General features: G+C 45.4%; 1 protein-coding gene across 1 annotated transcript in view; it reads left to right on the forward strand.

The window, feature by feature from the left end:
* The window catches only part of SNX29 (sorting nexin 29), a 581,792-nt gene that overhangs the window by 38,694 nt on the left and 523,130 nt on the right, over positions 1-19,968 (forward strand). Inside the window, exons 2-3 of the mRNA XM_040441656.1 lie at positions 11,971-12,035; positions 15,567-15,619. Of these exons, the coding sequence (XP_040297590.1) occupies positions 11,971-12,035; positions 15,567-15,619 (118 nt within the window). The remainder of the gene's footprint in view (positions 1-11,970; positions 12,036-15,566; positions 15,620-19,968) is intronic.

Genomic DNA, 19,968 nt, shown 5'->3' on the forward strand with positions numbered 1-19,968 from the left:
ACAATGCTGGTGGTGTCTTGTGCCTACAATGAGAAATGCTCCTAACTTAAAAGCTGAATGTATCTATAGACTTCAGTGGAGCCGTCTTGGTGGTATTCATTGACATATTCTTTTGATGATTGTTTGCCGCTGTTCCATGATATTTCCCTACCTGTGAAATTTCCTTACCCTCATCACTTCCTGTTGTGACGCGGCAGCATCGGATATGACGTTCCCAGCTTTGGAAGGAGGTGTGCCGCGCCGTGCAGGCGCACAACGATGGGGTAGGGAAATTTCACACCAGAGTTGGGGAGAAGGGGCCACCTAATGCGCTTGTGCCTTACCTCTCGGCTGGACACTGGCCGACACTGCGCATGCGCCGGGAACCTCACCAGCGGTTAGAGGGTAGGGAAAAATTATGGGCCAGTGCGCAACTGTGGCTAACTACTCCCGTCGGGATACACCGCACGTGCGCACCAGCGGACAGGGAGATCTCTTATACTGAATATCCATCCATCCGATCACCGCGCCTGCGCAGTGTGGGGATAGGGAGATCTGATGGCCATTTATTCTGTTAAATCTCCCTACCGCACACGCAGTGTCTGATCATCTGGAGCCAGCTGAGAGGTAAGGCACAAGCGCATTAGGTGGCCCCTTCTCCCCAACTCTGCTGTGAAATTTCCCTACCCCATCGTTGTGCGCCTGCACGGCACACCTCCTTCCAAAGCTGGGAACGTCCTATCCGGTGCGGCCGCGTCACAACAGGAAGTGACTAGGGTAGGGAAATTTCACAGGTTGGGGAAATATCACGGAACACTGCATACACCACAAGCATAGTGTGAACAGAACTTAAAGGGCATCTGTCAGCAGTTTTGTACCTATGATACTGACTGACCTGTTACATGTGCGCTTGGCAGCTGAAGACATCTGTGTTGGTCCCATGTTCATATGTGCCCGCATTACTGAGAAAAATTAAGTTTTAATATATGGAGCAACGGGGCTGTTGCTGTTACACCTGGAGGCTCTGCTCTCTCTGCAACTGCCGCGTCGTCTGCAATATGATTGATAGGACCAGTCAGTGAAAGCGTCATTATACATGGCCATGTTAATTAAAGTGGAGAGGGTGCGGCAGTTGCAGAGAGCAGGACCAACACAGATGACTCCAGCGGCCAAGCGCACATGCTTTCTAAGGGCAGTGATAATGAGCATTTCTGTAATACACTTTAAGTTACTGAAATTGTACTTTTCTGTTAAAAAAGTAGCTCTGAAGTGGCCCATTTTGTCCATTAGCAGCGCTCCCTGTCTTCACGTAGTGGCTGTGCCGACGTACTGCCGCTCAGCTCTCATTCAAGTGAATGGGCAGCGGCTGAAAACTGCTGATCGGTGGGGGCGCCAGACAACCAGCAATCTGATATATCGATGACCTGTGTGGAAGATCATTAATGTCAAATAATCCCTTTTAATTACTGCAAAATGTTCTATATATGTGCAATAGGTATATATATTACCTGTGCTTTTCAGCCCTAGAAAGACCCATTTTGTTCTGCATTTGATAAAAAAAAAGACCCTCAGTGCCCCGAGAGGATGAGAGTGATGACTGTGAGCCAGCGATGTGCCCCCGTTCATTGGCTCTGCTAGGTGAAGCACAACCATAATGAAAGCTTGGATGAAGTCTGCAAGTACAGCTGCGCCCCCTTTACGCTACCACAGGACCCTTTTCGATTGTAATGCAGAAAGGAATGAAGTCCAGCTGAGGTCCAGAAGGCCATGAAAAATGCAAAAGTTCAGCTTCTCTTTTCATTTAAAAGCATTAATCCCGAATGTATTCCTGGTGCCGGCAGGTTGTGTTGCTTTCCTGCTCAGCCTATGGATATATTGGACAGGCAGTGCATTGTGTATTCAGCATTACAGGATCTTCTTCAAGTCCTTACCTAACAGTCTGAGGTCAGATTTCCACGTCCATAGTCTGTATTCCGCATCTGTGGCCTGGACCGACCGTGGGTTTATTCACCCATCGTCCATTTGATGCTTTGAGTTGCTTTCGCTAAATGGGTTAGCCACTTTCTAAAAAAAAAAAATATATACTTGTGATCATTAGCCTAGAAAACGCCAAGCCCCCTCATGTCTTACCTGGGCACCCTGGTTCTGTGTCCCCCGCTGCCAATGGATCCAGGCTGTAAACAGCAGACGTTAGTAGTCAATCAAGATGGCGGCGGTAACACTGCCCTGGACACATCTCCTTCTGTGCTTGTACTGAAAGCATTTGGCATGTGTGGCATCTGCAGTATCTGCGCAGGCATTGAATGCTGTCTGCGCAAGCGCAGAAGATGTTTCCAGGTCAGGGGCATGTAGGAAAATGAGATGACTGCCGCCATCTTAGATGCCCTGGGTGCGGCAGCCGCCAGCATCTGCTGTTCGCAGCCTGGATCCATGGGCAGTGGGGGACATTGAATAGGGGTGCTCAAATAAGGGGCTTACGGTTTCCTAGGCTGATGTCCACGTGGTTAGAGTGTTATAGAGATTCTTTTAAAAAGTGCCCAACCCGTTTTAAACCACTGCTGGAATCCAGACCTTAGACTTTTGGGGCTTCTGATTAATTTTTTTTAAGTGGTTGTCCCTTCTGGACATTAATGGTAGATCTACGGGTCCACCTCAGGAACCCTATAGCAGTGAATGGAGAATGCCACCCATGCACGGCATCCTCTCCATTCCCAGCGCTATATGGCCTCGTTCTGAGATAGGAATTGGTCCCAGTAGTGGGATTCATACCTGTTGTACATTTTTGGAATATTCTGTGTATATGCCATAAATGTCAAGATGACACAACCTCTTTAAGTGCTCATGCAGACGACCGTAGGCGGGCCATGCCCGTATTTTGGTCCGCAAACAGCGGGTCTGCAATATACGGGCAGTGGGCGCACGTATCACGGATGCAGACCCATTCTTGTGTACTGCAGCTGTCATCGCGTAGTTTAGAAAAATCACTCTGTGTAGCTTTAACCGGGGGAGAGGGAGAGACACACGAGGCAGAACTGGAAGAAATGGATTTGACCTGTCGGCTTGGCCTTTTGACTTTGCTGTTTTAGGTGATTGAGTGTTAAGATTCAGTAGTGATCGCCCTTCATAAAGATTCAGCACAGCTATGCAAAATTCATTATCTCTTTCTTTAAACCCTTTACACGTCCATTTGAGCTTTGAAACGTGCCCTTCGTTGACTGGGGAAAATTTGTATTCGCAACCACTAAGCATGTGAACAGCTTAAAACTGATACTCACCCTCAGTAGATATGAGCAGAACGTGCAAGTAAAAAACCATTGCCAGTAGTCTACATATACAGGTGAAACTCTAAAAATTAGAATATCGTGCAAAAGTCCATTTATCTCAGTAATGCAAATAAAAAAGGAATTGCATTAATGCAGCTTAAAATTGGAATTTTGTGAAAAGGTTCAATATTCTAGGCTCAAAGTGTCACACTCTAGTCAGCTAATTAATCCATACCCCCTGAGGAAAGGGGACCTCAAAATTGGGGTTTTATAAACTGTAAGCCATAATCGTCCAAATTATAACAAATAAAGACTTGAAATATCTCGCTTTGCCTGTAATGAGTCTATCTCCTATATTAGTTTCACCTTTTAAGTTATATTACTGAAATAAATGAACTTTGCGCGATATTCTAATTTTTCGAGTTTCACCTGTATAGTGGCTTCATGAGTCCTACTGAGTGTCTGCACATTATACTGTAGTAGCGACCATATTATATTGTTTATTGAGTTAGATTCATTGCACCGTATGGCTGACACATTACTTATACACAGTCCAGTCACATTATTATGACCACCAGCCAATATCCAGAGTAACCGCCGTGTGCAGCACGGACAACAGCTAGACCGGCTGGGAGGGACTCCGTAATGTCCTGGTAGGTTTTCATGCTGACTGTGTATTCCGCAGCTGCCAGAGAAGATCCATAGAGCAAACTAGACGATTGAGGTGGTCATGTATTGCCAACCAATGTCAGACATTTCTAGCTGTGTCACATTGTCTTGCTGGAAGATCCCATTCTCTCCATGAAAGACAATCCAACCACGTATGGGTGTACAGGATCTGAAAGGATGGAGTCATACCCAAATCGGGTATGCCTTCCACATGCATGAGTAGCCCCAGAGAATGCCACAAAAACATTCCCCAGACCATAACCACCACCAGCTTGTGTTCTTCCAGCAGTGGTTGAAGGGTGTTTGTTCTCTGATGTTTCTTGCCTAACATGCCAACGTCCATCCATTCCATAAATTAGAAAACGTGACTCATCAGAGGAGGCAACCCTTTGCCAATCAGTGGAGTACTTCAAAGGAGCGGTGACCATCTGTCTGCTTCGGAGCACCATACGCAGTAAGGTTCTCTGAACTGTTGTTGTAGACACACGTTTGGTAGCCCCCGGTTCATTTTTGGTGGTGAGCTGCTCCACTATAGCGTGTCGGTCCACCCCAGCACTCCTTCATAGCTGATGTTCACCTCTCACATCAATGGCACAAGGTGCTTCACAGTTTCGCAACGGTGCCATTTGTCCGTTACACTTTCACCACAGTGACTACTGTGTACAGCCGTGCGCTGCCTAAGGTTCCTTTCACTATAATAGACCGGCGGACATCCAGCCACAGCACGCCATATTTGGATCTCCGCCGGTCCGGGCGGACTTCAGGCAGCGCCTGGCTGCAGTGCTCCAGACTAAAAGTGCTCCAGACTAAAAAAATTACCTAGGAGCCATTGGCTCCTAAACTGAAAAAGTTAGGAGCCAAATTAAAGTTTTAGTCGCCAAATTTAAATACATATATAATTATGATATAAAAAAATTGCCTCAGTCACACTTCAGTGTTTTGGTTAGTGATCTCCATCAGTGATTGTGAGCAAAAGCCAGGATTGGAGCCTCCACAGACATCAGGTATAAGGGAAAGATCTGCACCTGTTCTGTGTTTAGAGACGCACCTGGTCTTGGCTCAAAAATCACTGATGGAAATCCCTGACCGAACACTGACGTGAATAAGGCCTCATGCACACGACCTTAGTTCGGGTCCGCATCCGAGCCGCAGTTTTTGCGGCTCGGATGCGGACCTATTCACTTCAATGGTGCCGCAAAAGATGCGGACAGCACTCAGTGTGCTGTCCGCATCCGTTTGCTTCTTTCCGAGGCCCCGCCAAAAAAATATAGCATGTCCTATTCTTGTCTGCAATGGGCCGCCCGTTCGGTTCTGCAAATTGCGGAAGGCACACGGACGGCTTCCGTTTTTTGTGTATCTGCGGTTTGCGGACTGCAACAAACGGCACGGTCGTGTGCATGAGGCCTAAGGCATTGCTGTGTGCAGTGTCCCGCATCTCTCTCCTCCTTCTCATTCCATATGGTCCTCTCACAGCTGAACTTAAAAACTTGAACTTTCATCACTGATGAAAACTATTTACATAGTTCAAAATTTAGGGTTTAATGGTTCCAATAAACAGTCAAAATGTCAGCGTCATTTTGGGACCCATTCAAGTCAATGGGACCGTGAAAAAATGTGGAGGCACACAAGATTGTCATCCACGTCCGTTTTTTTCCTATCATTTGCATGGCAAACTTGACTTAGATTTGTTTTTACTTTCCTTCATGTCTGGTGGTCCTCCAAAAATAAAGGAAGACACACGGAAACAAAAACGGATCACGGAACAACGGAACCCCATTTTGTGGAACGGAACGCAACGGTCGTGTGCATGAGGCCTTAGATCCTCCAGTGTAGAAATATGAATTAATTGCATACTTTTGATTTAATTCTGTTTTGGGCAGATAAACCTTCGTTCACATGAGATTCTACTTTTCAGTAGTACCATCCTGGGGCATATATATAATTTATTGATCGACTTTTATTAAAGCAGTTTTCTGGGCTTTTAATATTGATGACCTGTCATGCTCGCTGCTGCTATGTCTATGGCAAATCAGCAGCGCTCATGAAGAGATACGGGAGGTGGCACTTGCACACTGCGCGCGCCGTCTCCTCATACAGCTGAGCCGGGTATCGGACCCCCGCCGATCTGATATTTATGACCTATCCTGAAGATAGGTCATCAATATTAAAAGCCCAGAGAACGCCGTTAACTCTTTCTTTGGGGAATAAAAAACAAACAAAATACCTTTCCACGCCTACCATCGCGTATCTGAACTTCCAGCACTGCTGGGGTCGCATAGCATTATACTGATTTATGATGCTATGTAACCCTTACAGTTCTGGAATGTATTAGATGACACTGACATAATGCTGTCAGTGTTATCCAATACACTCCAGAACTCTAAGGCAGGGCTCTAGATGGCGACCAAAATGGTCGCCAATGCGACTTAGAAATTAGAAATGGCGACAAGACTTTTTAGTCTTGTCGCCATTTGCGACTAGACCCGCCGCCGCAGCTCTGCCGTTGAATACAGCCGATGTTCTTCTCAGCAGCGCAGAGCGCAGTGGAGAAGGAGTTTCTCCCTCCCCCTGTGCTGCTGCCGCCGCTGCCAGTAAGAAGAGAGTCGGGAGGAGGAGGAGGAGGGGAGGGGCTGTGACCACTGCACCACCAATGAAGATGACAGGTCAGTTATCTTCATTGGTGGCGCAGTGCGCGGCCCCCCCCCAGTATAATGAACATTGGTGGCGCAGTGCCCCCCCCCCCCCCAACACCCCAGTATATTAAACATTGGTGGCGCAGTGGGAAGTGCCAATGAGGGTTAAAAAAAAAAAAAATATTAACTCACCTCCTCCAATTGATCGCGTAGCAGCCGGTCTCTTGTTCTTTCTTCAGGACCTGTCAAAGGACCTGTGGTGACATCACTGAGCTCATCACATGGTACATCACATGATCCATCACCATGGTAATGGACCATGTGATGAGCTCAGTGACGTCACCACAGGTCCTGAAGAAAGAACAGGAGACCGGCAGCTGCGCGATCAATTGGAGGAGGGGATTTTTTTTTTTTTTTTAATAACCCTCATTGGCACTTCCCACTGCGCCACCAATGTTTATTATACTGGGGTGTTGGGGGGGGGGGGGGGGGGGAGCGCACAGCGCCACCAATGTTTATTATACTGGAGTGTTGGGGGGGGGCCACACTGCGCCACCAATGTTTATTTTACTGGGGTGTATATAATGTTCATTATATTGACCTTCTACTATGCATTCTGTTTTAAAAAATGCTAGTATTTTCCCTTATAACCATGTTATAAGGGAAAATAATACAGTGAATAGACTTTCATCCTAGCAACCATGCGTGAAAATCGCACCGCATCCGCATTATCTTCTATTGGGCCTGCGTTGCGTGAAAAACGCACAACATAGAGCATACTGCAATTTTCACGCAACACACAAGTGATGCGTGAAAATCACCGCTCATGTGCACAGCCCTATTGAAGCGAATGGGTCCGGATTCAGTGCGGGTGCAATGCGTTCACTTCAAGCATTGCACTCGCGCAGAAATCTCGCTCATGTGAAAGGGGCCTAGGGGTGAATAGGACAAGGGTTTAAGGGGGCTAATAGTAAGTAAAAAAAAAACACAAACACTAAGGCTACTTTCACACTTGCGGCAGTGTGATCTGGCAAGCAGTTCCGTTGTCAGAACTGCCTGCCAGATCCGTTGATCTGGATGTGACTGAAAGCATTTGTGAGACGCATCCGGATGCGGATCAATCTCACAAATGCATTGCAAGAACGAATCCATCTCTCCGCTTGTCATGCGGACAGACGGATCCGTCTTGTATCTTTTTCCACATTTTTACCGGTCTGCGCATGCGCAGACCGGAAGGACGGATCCTGCATTCCGGTATTTTGAATGCCGGATCTGGCACTAATACATTCCTATGGGGAAAAATGCCGGATCCGGCATTCAGGCAAATCTTCAGTTTTTTGGGCCGGAGATAAAACCGTAGCATGCTGCGGTTTTATCTTTTGCCTGATCAGTCAAAATGACTGAACTGAAGACATCCTGATGCATCCTGAACGGATTGCTCTCCATTCAGAATGTATGGGGATATGCCTGATCAGTTATTTTCTGGTATAGAGCCCCTAGGACGGAACTCAGTGCCGGAAATGAAAACGGCTAGTGTGAAAGTACCCTAAAATATTAAGTTTAAATCCCCCCTTTCCACATTTTACATATAAAATATATAAACAATAAATAAATAAACATATTACATAGCGATGCGTCCGAAAAGTCCAAACTATTAAATTATTAAAAAAATATCTCCTATGCGGTGAGCATTCCCCATTTTTTTGTCACCTTGTCACCCCAAAAAATAGGATAGGACTGTTCTATTATGGGCCGAACGTTTCATAAAATGCGAAATGCACGCGGCTTTTTTTTTTTCTTTTTCGCGGTATTAAGTATCGCAATACTTTTTTATGGTGACGGAGTGACGAAAGCGAATCAAAATTTTGGTATCGAAACAACCCTACGCCGATCTGATCGGCGTAGCGTTGTCATGATACCAACATTTTGATTCGGTTTTGATTTGGCGGCTAAAAATTTAATTTGGCTCCTAAATTTTTCAGTTCATGAGCCAATGGCTACTAGGTATTTTTTTTTAGTCTGGAGCACTGTAAGGGTTACATAGCATCATAATTCAATATAATGCTAGTGCTGGGAGGTCAGGACAGGTGTTCTACCTGACACCCGCTGCGAGTTTAATGCTTGGACCTCGCTCGTGTAAAAGGGACCTAAAAGGGAATATATAATAAAGGGAAGGTTTATTGTTTCCTTATGTGTCCAACCATCTGTCTGTGTATACCTCCTTCCTCTCTTGTTCTTGGTTCAGCCCTTCAGTGTTCCCTGTGGTGCTTTAGTACTTTATGGTTCCTTCTGCCTGATCTTCGGTGAGTCTCCTGTGATCCTGCCTCCGCGTTGTCTCCGCAAGAAGGAGGCAAGTAAGTGTGCCGTAAAGGGAGGAAGCCAGGGGAGGGGGAGCAGCACAGGGGCCTCATGATAACATACCAGCTATGGTCAGTCAGACTCCCCAACTTACTATGTGGATGCCGAAATGTTTAGGAAGTATTGTGTACTTGTGTACTCACAAGCTTGCCGTCCTTGCTGGATGTCAGGGGATTGGCTCTTCTAACAGACGTGCCCAGCGTGGTGCGTCTGCTGAAGAAAGTTTATTTTTTTCCTTAAAGCTGCAGCGCGGCGGTGGGACAAGTTCAAATGGCGATAAGACTTAAAAGTCTCAAATATGTAGAAAGGCGGTCTGCACTGCCCAGAGTGGGCCATATACATATGGGGACTAATCCTGCACAGTGATGGCCAGTTCGCAGTGTTCGCCAGCGAACACATGCGGGCTGCCATCTTGACTCACCCGTCCGCGATGCACAGGTAAGCCCTTACCTGTGCCTGTGCCGCGAGCCGGTCTGAAATCAAATGCGGTCACCGGGAGCAGGCAGTTCCGAGAACAGCCGCCGGGGGCCTTCATCGGGCTGTTCTCGGAACTGCCTGCTCCCGGTGACCGCATTTGATTTCAGACCGGCTCGCGGCACAGGTAAGGGATCACCTGAGCATCGCCGGACGGGTGAGTCAAGATGGCCGCCCGCATGTGTTCACTGGCGAACACTGCGAACTGGCAATCACTGATCCTGCATACATTTTTTTGTGATCTCCGGCGGTGCTCAGCTGGCCCACAGCTTCAACTCTTGAATCAACATGTAGATAAAAGAAACAGCGGCACTCGCCAGTATTCTTTCTGCAGCTTTTATTGATCCATTAAAACACGGTGGATGCGGGTACAGAACAGCAAAAGACAACAGCCGTTTCTCGCTTCCTCAGGCCTCAACGCGACGACGCTGGCGCATACACATAAAATACCCTTAAGCCTACTCAAAATGAGTACAAAAGCAAAATGATACAAATACTGCTAAATCATTGTTATCATTTAACCCCAAATGACCCATTGCCCTTGTCTTGATAATCCATGAAGCTTCTCTTTGTAATAGGATACGGTTTCTGTCCCCACCACGATCTGGGACTTGGACTCTCTCTATTCCTGCACATGTCACTACATCATTTCTCCCTTCGTGTGCTTCACGTACATGTTCTGTCAATCTAGATGCTCTTATTCTTGTCTCTATGGACCTCCTACGTCCCCTAAATCTCACAGGCAGACATCTTATGGTTTTTCCTATATAAAATCTACCACAATGGCAAAAAATGACATATACCACAAATTGTGTCTTACAGAATATGACGTGTCTCACTACATGTTCAACCCCTCCTATCTTAAGATACTTATGTCTGCAAATAAATCGACACATGGAGCAATGCCCACAACAAAAATGACCTTGGTGGGGTATAGTTCCCTAGCCATTTCAGGTCCTCTTCTTGGAAGCGACTTCTTACTACAAAATCCTCAATAGTTCTACTCCTCCTAAATGGGATTAAATTGGGGTTTTCTCCTTTAAGGACTCATCCTGGGCCAATACATGCCAGTTGTTTTAAATGTCATTTTTAATAAGAGGAGCCATTGGGGTGTAATAAAAGTAAAAACCGGTCTCTCACTTTTGTTTTTACCTCTAATCTGCATGCTACGGTTTTATCTCCGGCCAAAAAAACAGAAGACTTGCCTGAATGCCATTTTTTTTCCATAGGAATATATTAGTGCCGGATCCGGCATTCAAAATACCGGATCCGTCCTTCCGGTCTGCGCATGTGCAGACCAAAAAAAAGGTGAAAGAAATAAATGCCGGATCCGTTTTGCCGGATGACATCGGAAAGACGGATCCGGCATTTCAATGCATTTTTCTGACTGATCAGGCATTTTTAAGACTGACCAGGATCCTGATCAGTCTTACTAATGCCATCAGTTGGCATACGTTTTGCCGGATCCGGCAGGCAGTTCCGGCGACGGAACTGCTTGCCGGATCGCTCTGCCGAAAGTAGCCTTAAAAGTCTTATCGCCATTTACAAATTCCTGGTTGCGTTGGCGACCATTTTGGTCGCCATCTGGACCACTGGGCTGTACATGGTAGTTACGGATCCAGCAGGTTGTTCCCCCGCCGGAACGAGTAACACCAGTGTGAAACGGGCCTAACCCTCTCAAGTATCACTCAGTTGTACATTTATTCATAAATTTGTAGTTGGAATAACAGAGGAATGGCACAACATAATAATGTAAGAAAAATGGTCCAGGTTTATTATTAGGTGGGGGAATGCAAATAGTTACTAAAACATGTCAGGAGAGGTGACAGGTTGTCTTTAAAGGAATGGTCTAGTTTACAAATGTTATTTAAAATTTGGTTCTCTAAGTGAAGGGGGTCTCTAGTTCAGGCTCTCCATCAATTGTCTGGAGGTGAAAGCTGCTACAGTGGTGCTTTGCAGGCGGAGAAGAGGTTCTGAAGAGGGTTAAAGTGTGACTTTTAAGATTAGGGCACACAAGGAATAGTTGTGACTTGTATGTATCCTGCATTTATCACCAGTAATTGTCCGTTTTCCTGAGCTAATGGGTGGACACTGCTTGATGTCCCCCATATTCTGCTCCTCTATTTTTCTATCACACCCTCAGAAGCAGCATTGTGGAGAAACTACACAGCAATACTGAGCAGTGTAGCTGTGAATCTAGAACTGGGGTGAGATGGAAAGCGTTAGCAATGTCTCTGTGTGTCCCTGACCCTGTCTGTCTCCAGCAGCTCTCCCCTTCTTCTACCCATCTACCCTCTGTATAGATTTCTAGGGGCTTCAGCTGTTACCTGATCTCTTAGTCAGCTGATAACTCATCGACAAGTGGAGATCTATTACAGAGGTTCTTATCTTGGCTTGTAGTATACAGGTAGCAATACACCTGGGAATGGGTAATATCTGTAGAAGAAAGGGTGTGAGGTCTTAAATTCTACATTTAGATTCCAGGATCACTACCGTAGCTAGGAATAGTATGAAATAAGACGCGTAAAGTATTTTCGATGTAGAGTCCCTCTGTGTACATCTCTTAATGATGTCGGTGCTTTATTCCATTGCAGGGTTACAGAACAATGACTTGAAAAGACAGTTTCTCATGGAGCGTCTACTGGATGCCGTAAAGCAGGTACGACGGAGGAGGTTAATCATCTCCCTGCGCCACTTTTCTGGCTTTAAACCCTACATGCGACAAATTTTCTCACAACTTCCGCCCTTGTCGCTTTCTCGGAAAAGGGGAGGGGTGTGGTGAGCGAATGGGTGGGGCCAGCGTTCTCCGCACATTTATCTTCATTTGCGGCAGTCATTCTGGCACACGGATTGGCAGAGGATGGGCCAAATTTATGATGAGGCCTACGCCATGCCATAAATAAGGCGCATCCTTCGTGCAGAATACTTTAAAGAGCAGCATAAAACGCCAGCCTTTGATAAATCTCCCCCAATATACTCTGTATTCTTGTGATAAGTAAGCTTTATAATAACATAGCGTACATTTTCTACAAAAAGCGACCCTCCAGGCTTCCCCCTGCTAAGGCTCGTTCCCTTCAGTGTGTCTGCGGAAATGAAATGAAACATACGCAAAATACAGATACCGCCATGTGCGCCCCACAATACAGTACGGACCTATTGACCTCAGTGGGTCAACAATATGCATATTGCAGCCAAAGATGGGACATGTCCTATCTCTTGCGGTGTGGCCACACGGACCTGGAAGCACATGGAAGGGCTTCAACATGTGTATTGTGGACTTATTGAAGTCAATAGGTCTGCGACGCAGTGCGGGGTGCACACGGCCAGTGTCGGTGTTTTGCGGATCTGCGGTCATGAGAATGCCCCCTTACTGTAATAGAAATCAGCTCCCCTGATGAGCCTGTGATAGACTTGTATTATACACGGAAGCCAATATGAGGCGGCAGAGCTGTAGGGAGCAGTCACAACCAGTGATGAGACAGAAGAGATGGCCCAGAATATTTTATATCTTTATGCTTAAACTAAATCTGCATTCGCTCTTTTGAGAGTGCCGTGAATATGAGGAGCAGAGGTCGCACTACATTTTTTCCAGAATAGTACAAATGCACTTTCCTGAGGAGTATTTTTAGCTGAGGAGGAGTACGAATTTTGCAGTAAATATGTATATATAATTAAATAATACATAGGCCTATGTAAGGTTACCAGGTTGCTAGTTACTCAGGGAAGCCGTTACTAGTCTACACTATATTGTCTTCCATGCATAAATAGCAAATTTGGACAATTTTACACTAAACATTAGACCAGTGTTGCCATACACAGTGCCCACATAACACTGCCATACACAGTGCCCACATAACACTGCCATACACAGTGCCCACATAACACTGCCATACACAGTGCCCACATAACACTGCCATACACAGTGCCCACATAACACTGCCATAACACAGTGCCAACATAACACTGCCATAACACAGTGCTTTCATATGCAGTTGCCTCATTTTAGAGTCAGACGTGGTGATTCCGTATGTAGTGCCCCCATAACAGAGCCATAAACAGCGCTCCCAATACTATTCTGTGATTATTTGGCTCTAAATCCCCAATTCCTGCTGTCACCCCACCCAGGGGCTTATAGATCTACCAGTGCCCACACTGCTCACAGCACCTCTTACAAGAGGCTGCTTACCACACCAGGCTGCCACTCCCCTGGCAGTATTGGTGAAGATGGCGGCCCCACTGTACAGGCGTCCTCCACAGTGGTCTCAGTCGTGCAGCAAATGGCTCAGCAGCCTCCTTACTAAAAACAAAGCTCAATATGTAGCTCTGCTACATGCCCATTACACAATTATCTCTGCTGTATGCACATTACATACACAGCCCTACTACATGATCATTACATAGATAGCTTTACTATATACACATTACATACACAGCTGAAGTATATGCACATTACACACACAGCTGTAGTATATGCACATTACATACACAGCTGTAGTATATGCACATTACATACACAGCTGTAGTATATGCACATTACATACACAGCTGTAGTATATACACATTACATACACAGCTGTAGTATATGCACATTACATACACAGCTGTAGTATATGCACATTACACACACAGCTGTAGTATATACACATTACATACACAGCTGTAGTATATACACATTACATACACAGCTGTAGTATATGCACATTACATACACATTACATACACAGCTGTAGTATATACACATTACATACACAGCTGTAGTATATGCACATTACATACACAGCTGTAGTATATACACATTACATACACAGCTGTAGTATATGCACATTACATACACAGCTGTAGTATATACACATTACATACACATTACATACACAGCTGTAGTATATGCACATTACATACACAGCTGTAGTATATACACATTACATACACAGCTGTAGTATATGCACATTACATACACAGCTGTAGTATATACACATTACATACACAGCTGTAGTATATACACATTACATACACAGCTGTAGTATATGCACATTACATACACATTACATACACAGCTGTAGTATATACACATTACATACACAGCTGTAGTATATACACATTACATACACAGCTGTAGTATATACACATTACATACACAGCTGTAGTATATGCACATTACATACACAGCTGTAGTATATACACATTACATACACAGCTGTAGTATATACACATTACATACACAGCTGTAGTATATACACATTACATACACAGCTGTAGTATATGCACATTACACACACAGCTGTAGTATATGCACATTACACACACAGCTGTAGTATATGCACCTTACACACACAGCTGTAGTATATGCACCTTACACACACAGCTGTAGTATATGCACCTTACACACACAGCTGTAGTATATGCACATTACATACACAGCTGTAGTATATACACATTACATACCCAGCTGTAGTATATGCACATTACATACACAGCTCTACTACATGCCCATTACATACACAGCTGTAGTATATGCCCATTACATACACAGCTCTACTACATGCCCATTACATACACAGCTGTAGTATATGCCCATTACATACACAGCTCTACTACATGCCCATTACACAGCTCAGCTTAACTGGGATTCGGTTCAGTATGTGAACGCTCAGCATGGACAGGGTCACGTGCGCCACTACAACTATGACGTGTCCCCAGAGCGGCACGTCCATGCTGGTCCATCTCCACACATGGTGAAATAATTCAGATGCAGAGCTCTCTTCAATGTTGCTGCAAACTCATTTGGAAATCCATAGCATTCTCATGTTTCTGCAATTATTTTTTGAAAATCTGGTCATTTAATTCTGAGAAATGCTTTTTTTTTATTTTTCAGTGCTCTTTGGGCAGGGCCTGTCTGGTGGCAGTACCGCTGCCCAGCACCTCGCTCTCCTGTTTAATTGACAGTCCCTGAGAGCTCAGAGCTGGTAGTGATGACGCAGGGATGACCAGGTGCACTGAATTGAGTGGCCCCGCCCACTGTGCACCAAAAACCTGATTTAGAAACATTTCTTAGGGTTAGAGGACCAGATCTTCACAGGGAAGGTATGATTATGTTTTGGGGCACCTATCGTACATGGCGGTGTTGTTACTCCTTTGAGTGAATCTTGAGATGAATATTTTTATTAGTAATCTTCCTATCTTTTATTTCCAGTGCCAAATTCGATTTGGAGGACGAAAGGAGATTGCTTCAGATTCCGATAGCCGGTATGTCTTTTGTAGTCTACAGTCATTTCATCTTGGGGCTGTGCGCTTTACAGGATATCTAGCTTATGCTACTTCACTGTTTCCATAACTCCTGTTCACTTCTATGGGAGTCCTGCTAATCCCTGCCACCTCTGGTTGCCTCTCCTCCATTTGTAATCATCCTGTGAATCTCTGTGCTGCCTTGTACTGCATTCTGTATACAGATATACTCTACACATGTTGGGGGGGGAATTTAACATTTCCTGGCGTAAAAAAAAGTAGCATGCTCCATGTTTGCAACTTTGTAAACGCCACTTGCGACAAAATTTGTTGCATATATATCTTCTTTTGCGCCAATTTACCCACTGACGTATAATAGAGTCCATCAGGTTCCGTTTTGCCATCTGTAATTTTAATGTGAAAAATTGCACTGCGTTCAGCACCACTACGTTTTCTGTCAGATGACAGAATCTGCGACTGAGGGGTCTGACCGATCCCTTAAAGGAGCATTGTGGGATTTTTTGTTCTTTGCCTATATAATGCAGAAATGGTAATTACTGGAGAGTTAGATAGAGTCTCTTGTGTGTGCATTGTTTGTTTATACCTGTTTTATTTGATGTGACATTTGTGGGTTGTCCTCCATCTTGATTCTTTCTTCTCTCAGATATGATTTTCCTAATGAATCCTATATTTCCCATCATGCTTGGCTTTGCAGAGACAGAAAGGGTGAAGTCTTCCCAGTCATGACAGATCAGTGACACAGAACTGCTGTCCCCTCTCACTGCAGGGTCTCCATGTTTTACTATGAAATGCAGCTTGAGCCTGTCTGCCCTCTCTCCTGTCGTCACTCTCCCCTGTCAGCTGCAGGAGGCAGTGTAAAGCTATATCTCACGGAACTGCACTGGAGAATCGGCACACACAGATAGTACAGGCAGGAGGTTTATATAACTGCAGCTAATCACTGTGTATACTCACCTACTATATACAAGATCTGCACTCCTGGTCCTTAGATAGGGGAGACATCATATTTTTAACAAAATACAGAGGGGAGGGGCCTAAGAGCTGCTAGGAGGGATTTGGTTGGTGATGATGTCATCCTGTAGTTCACAGGAAGTCAGTCACAGGGAGAGACTGAGTACCGTTTACACATTAGAGCAAGCTCTCGACTGGTGGTCAGACTTGGGACCACCTGACCAGGGTCCCATAGCGAAAAGGTTAAAAATGCATAGAAGCAAATGAGAACTGAGTTTGGGTATAAATGATTACGCTGCTAGAATACTGGTGGTGAGTTAGTAATATATGTAAGATACAAAAAAACAAAAACAGAGTGCTTCTTTAACGTGTGAACAGAACCTTATTCTAGCATTTGGTGTTCTTTTCTGTCTTTTTAGTGGACAGTAACACTCCACGATTCATCCCTTGTTTTCTCACCGTAGCAGAACATTTCCTGTAGGCTAACTTGAACCTGATGTACATTTTTTCCAGCAGAAAACTAGGTGTTGATAATGTGCGGCTGATGACAGCGTTGTGCCTGCAGCGTACATCACGCGTCGTTGCTCCTGATAGCTAGCACAGATACACAGTGTAACGCGTTCATAACATCTCGTACCGTGTTGCCTCTTGTGTTACGAAAGCGCAGCATCTGCCTTCGTGCACAAATTGTCCCATAGCCTGAGCAAGACAGCCCAGTCTTTTAGAAATAAAAGTAATAGGGAAAAAAAAAGACATTGATTAGGAATGGCCGCAGGGTTTAGCAGGTAAAAGCGTGACCAGTAACATTTATTTTATGAAAACCTTGCGGACTGCATGCAGGCTCGGCATTGTCAGTGTGCGCGCTTCGCTGCGTGAGACCGTAGAAATAGGAATAAATATAATTTGCATTGCCGCTTTATGAAAATGAGAAGCTCTTTGAGCATATTTTTGATCAAAATGTGAAGTTAGTGTAGGTCCCATCTGTGAAGGCCACCTTGTCACTGGTAGACCCCCACCGATTAGCTAATCATACAGAGGTATCCAACTGATGATGGGGACCGTGTATGCAGTCAGTAGATAGAGATAGATAGCCTTTAGACCAGAGATGCCCAACCTGCGGCCCTCCAGGTGTTACAATACTACAACTCCCAGCATGCCTCGACAGTCTACAGCTACCAGCCTACAGCAGGGCATGATGGGAGTTGTAGTTTTACAACAGCTGGAGGGCCGCAGGTTGAGCATGCCTGCTTTAGACCAATAAGTGATAAAGTTCCAGGTAAAGCTAACATTTATTTTATGAAAACCTTGCGGACTGCATGCAGGCACGGCATTGTCAGTGTGCGCGCTTCGCCACGTGAGACTGTACCCTAATGCAGGGGTGAAATCTGTGGCCAAATTCTGCAGCAAGTTGTGTTGCAGGTGTTACATGCCACTTGCGTCATAGATTAGAGTAGAACTTGCCTCGCTCCCCGCACCCGCGTCTCTTCTCATACTGGCATGGCTGTCGTTGCTTCTGCCTGGGGGCGCGGATGGAAACCTCCGGTGTTAGGGGGGCATTTTTTTTTGGCAACCAGTAGCATGCTGCATCGTGGGTGACCCTAGGGAGGCTTGTCCCCCTCACCGCCTACAATTGGCTGTCCCCCACATTGCCCCCTTCCCCCACAGATGCTGGATGTTTTCATCTGCACACAGGGAGAAGCAGTGGCGGCCATGCTGGTATGAGAAGTGACGTGGGTCCCGGGGAGCGAGGTAAGTACATTGTGCAAGGGGCCCGGGCTTATGGGGTGGCATTTCAGGGGAAACCCCTTTAATAAAGTCCTAAGTTGGCGGTTGATCCCCCGGAGCTATGAAGAGGCGCCGGCCTCTTCATAACTTCGGCGCATCCAGTTCTAAATGTAAGTCATGTAGACCCTTTTCTGTGCCTGAAACAGTCGTAGATAATGGTAAATGAGACGGGCCTTCCGGCCTGTCCCCTTCCCTGCCAAGGCTACGTCCACTTATTTAGACCTGGAGTGAGTGGGGAGAGGTCGCAGATTGCAGCACAACTAGGTGTTTTGCCGCAATCTGCGCCTGAAATACGCCTAGTAGGGGCATATTTCAGCTTAATAAATGATCCCCAATATGTTTCAAATATCTTTTTATATAGATTTATATATATATATATATAGGTTGTACAGCTACATCTGTATCTAAACTGTGAACTTAGGGTGGGTTTTCAGCTTTGGGTAGTAAAAGGTGAATGGTTTTGTTTACTGACAGCAAGCAGAGATGTGAGAAAATATTGAGTAGTTGAAATATAGACTATTGAAGACGAGCAGAACAGTGCACAGAAACTGGGGTTGAGTGGGTTACCCCTGGAATAAATATTAGTTGACTCAGATTAGGCAAAACAGAACAAGTTTTCAATTGGGACCATTTAAAAATGTGCTACTGCGTGTAGATATTGCTGTTATGGCGCCCCCTGATGTTCATTTGTTCCCTTTCTGAATGTCCACCTTACGTATCCAGCAGCGGTGGTCACACATGCTCAGTAGCTAAGTCCCACCACCAGTTTCCTCTTGTACACAGGCAACGTAGTGATTCTTGTCAGTTAATGGCGTAGTCCCTTTCCAAACCTTATCCCCTATCCACAGTGTCTGATCTGCAAGGTTTGACCGGTAGGGCCTCTACCTATCATGAGACTGGGGGCTTGAATGGAGCGGCAGTCACGGCTATATCATGTGGTCCCATGGAGTTGATGGAGTGGTAGCATTCATAACTGTCTGTCGCTCTATTCAAACAGAGGGGAACACTGGGCCCGGCCCCCCTTATTGTGATTGGGGGGGTGTCAGCCAATCAGGCTCTTGTCACATATCCTGTGTATAACAGACAAGTGTTTGTAGGGGGGCAACCCCTTTAATAAGAATTGACATGCTGGAAGTGGCTTCTTCTCACCAGCAGGTGGACGTTTTAAGAGGGAATCAGAAGAACACCAGGGGGCGCCATAATAAGTATATAACAGCAATATCTAGATACAGCAACATTTCTATCATGATTCCAGTTGAAATGTGGCTCCATTTTGTGATCTAAATAATACAGTAATTTAATATTTATTTCTGGGACAGTGCCCGTTAAGGGCTTCCGCTCGTACTCTTCCTACAGCTATACAAAAAGTGAATATAAATTACAGAGTCAATGCAGATTACTCTTCGAAGTGGAGGAAGCGGCTGCAGGGATCCCTAGCTTTATTCTGCTGCCCATTATTTTCTCTGCATTGAACGGAGCACCGCGATGCCAAGAAAAACGGCGCAATTACCGTAAACAGTAAAACAGCAAACAGCTCGCGGAAAGTAGAGGGTCAGCGTAATCGTCTGATAATAATATGGGTCGCGTTCAGTTCATGCAGAAATAAGAAAATG

Source organism: Bufo bufo, chromosome 7 (genome assembly GCF_905171765.1).
Source record: "Bufo bufo chromosome 7, aBufBuf1.1, whole genome shotgun sequence".
Classification (NCBI taxonomy): domain Eukaryota; kingdom Metazoa; phylum Chordata; class Amphibia; order Anura; family Bufonidae; genus Bufo; species Bufo bufo.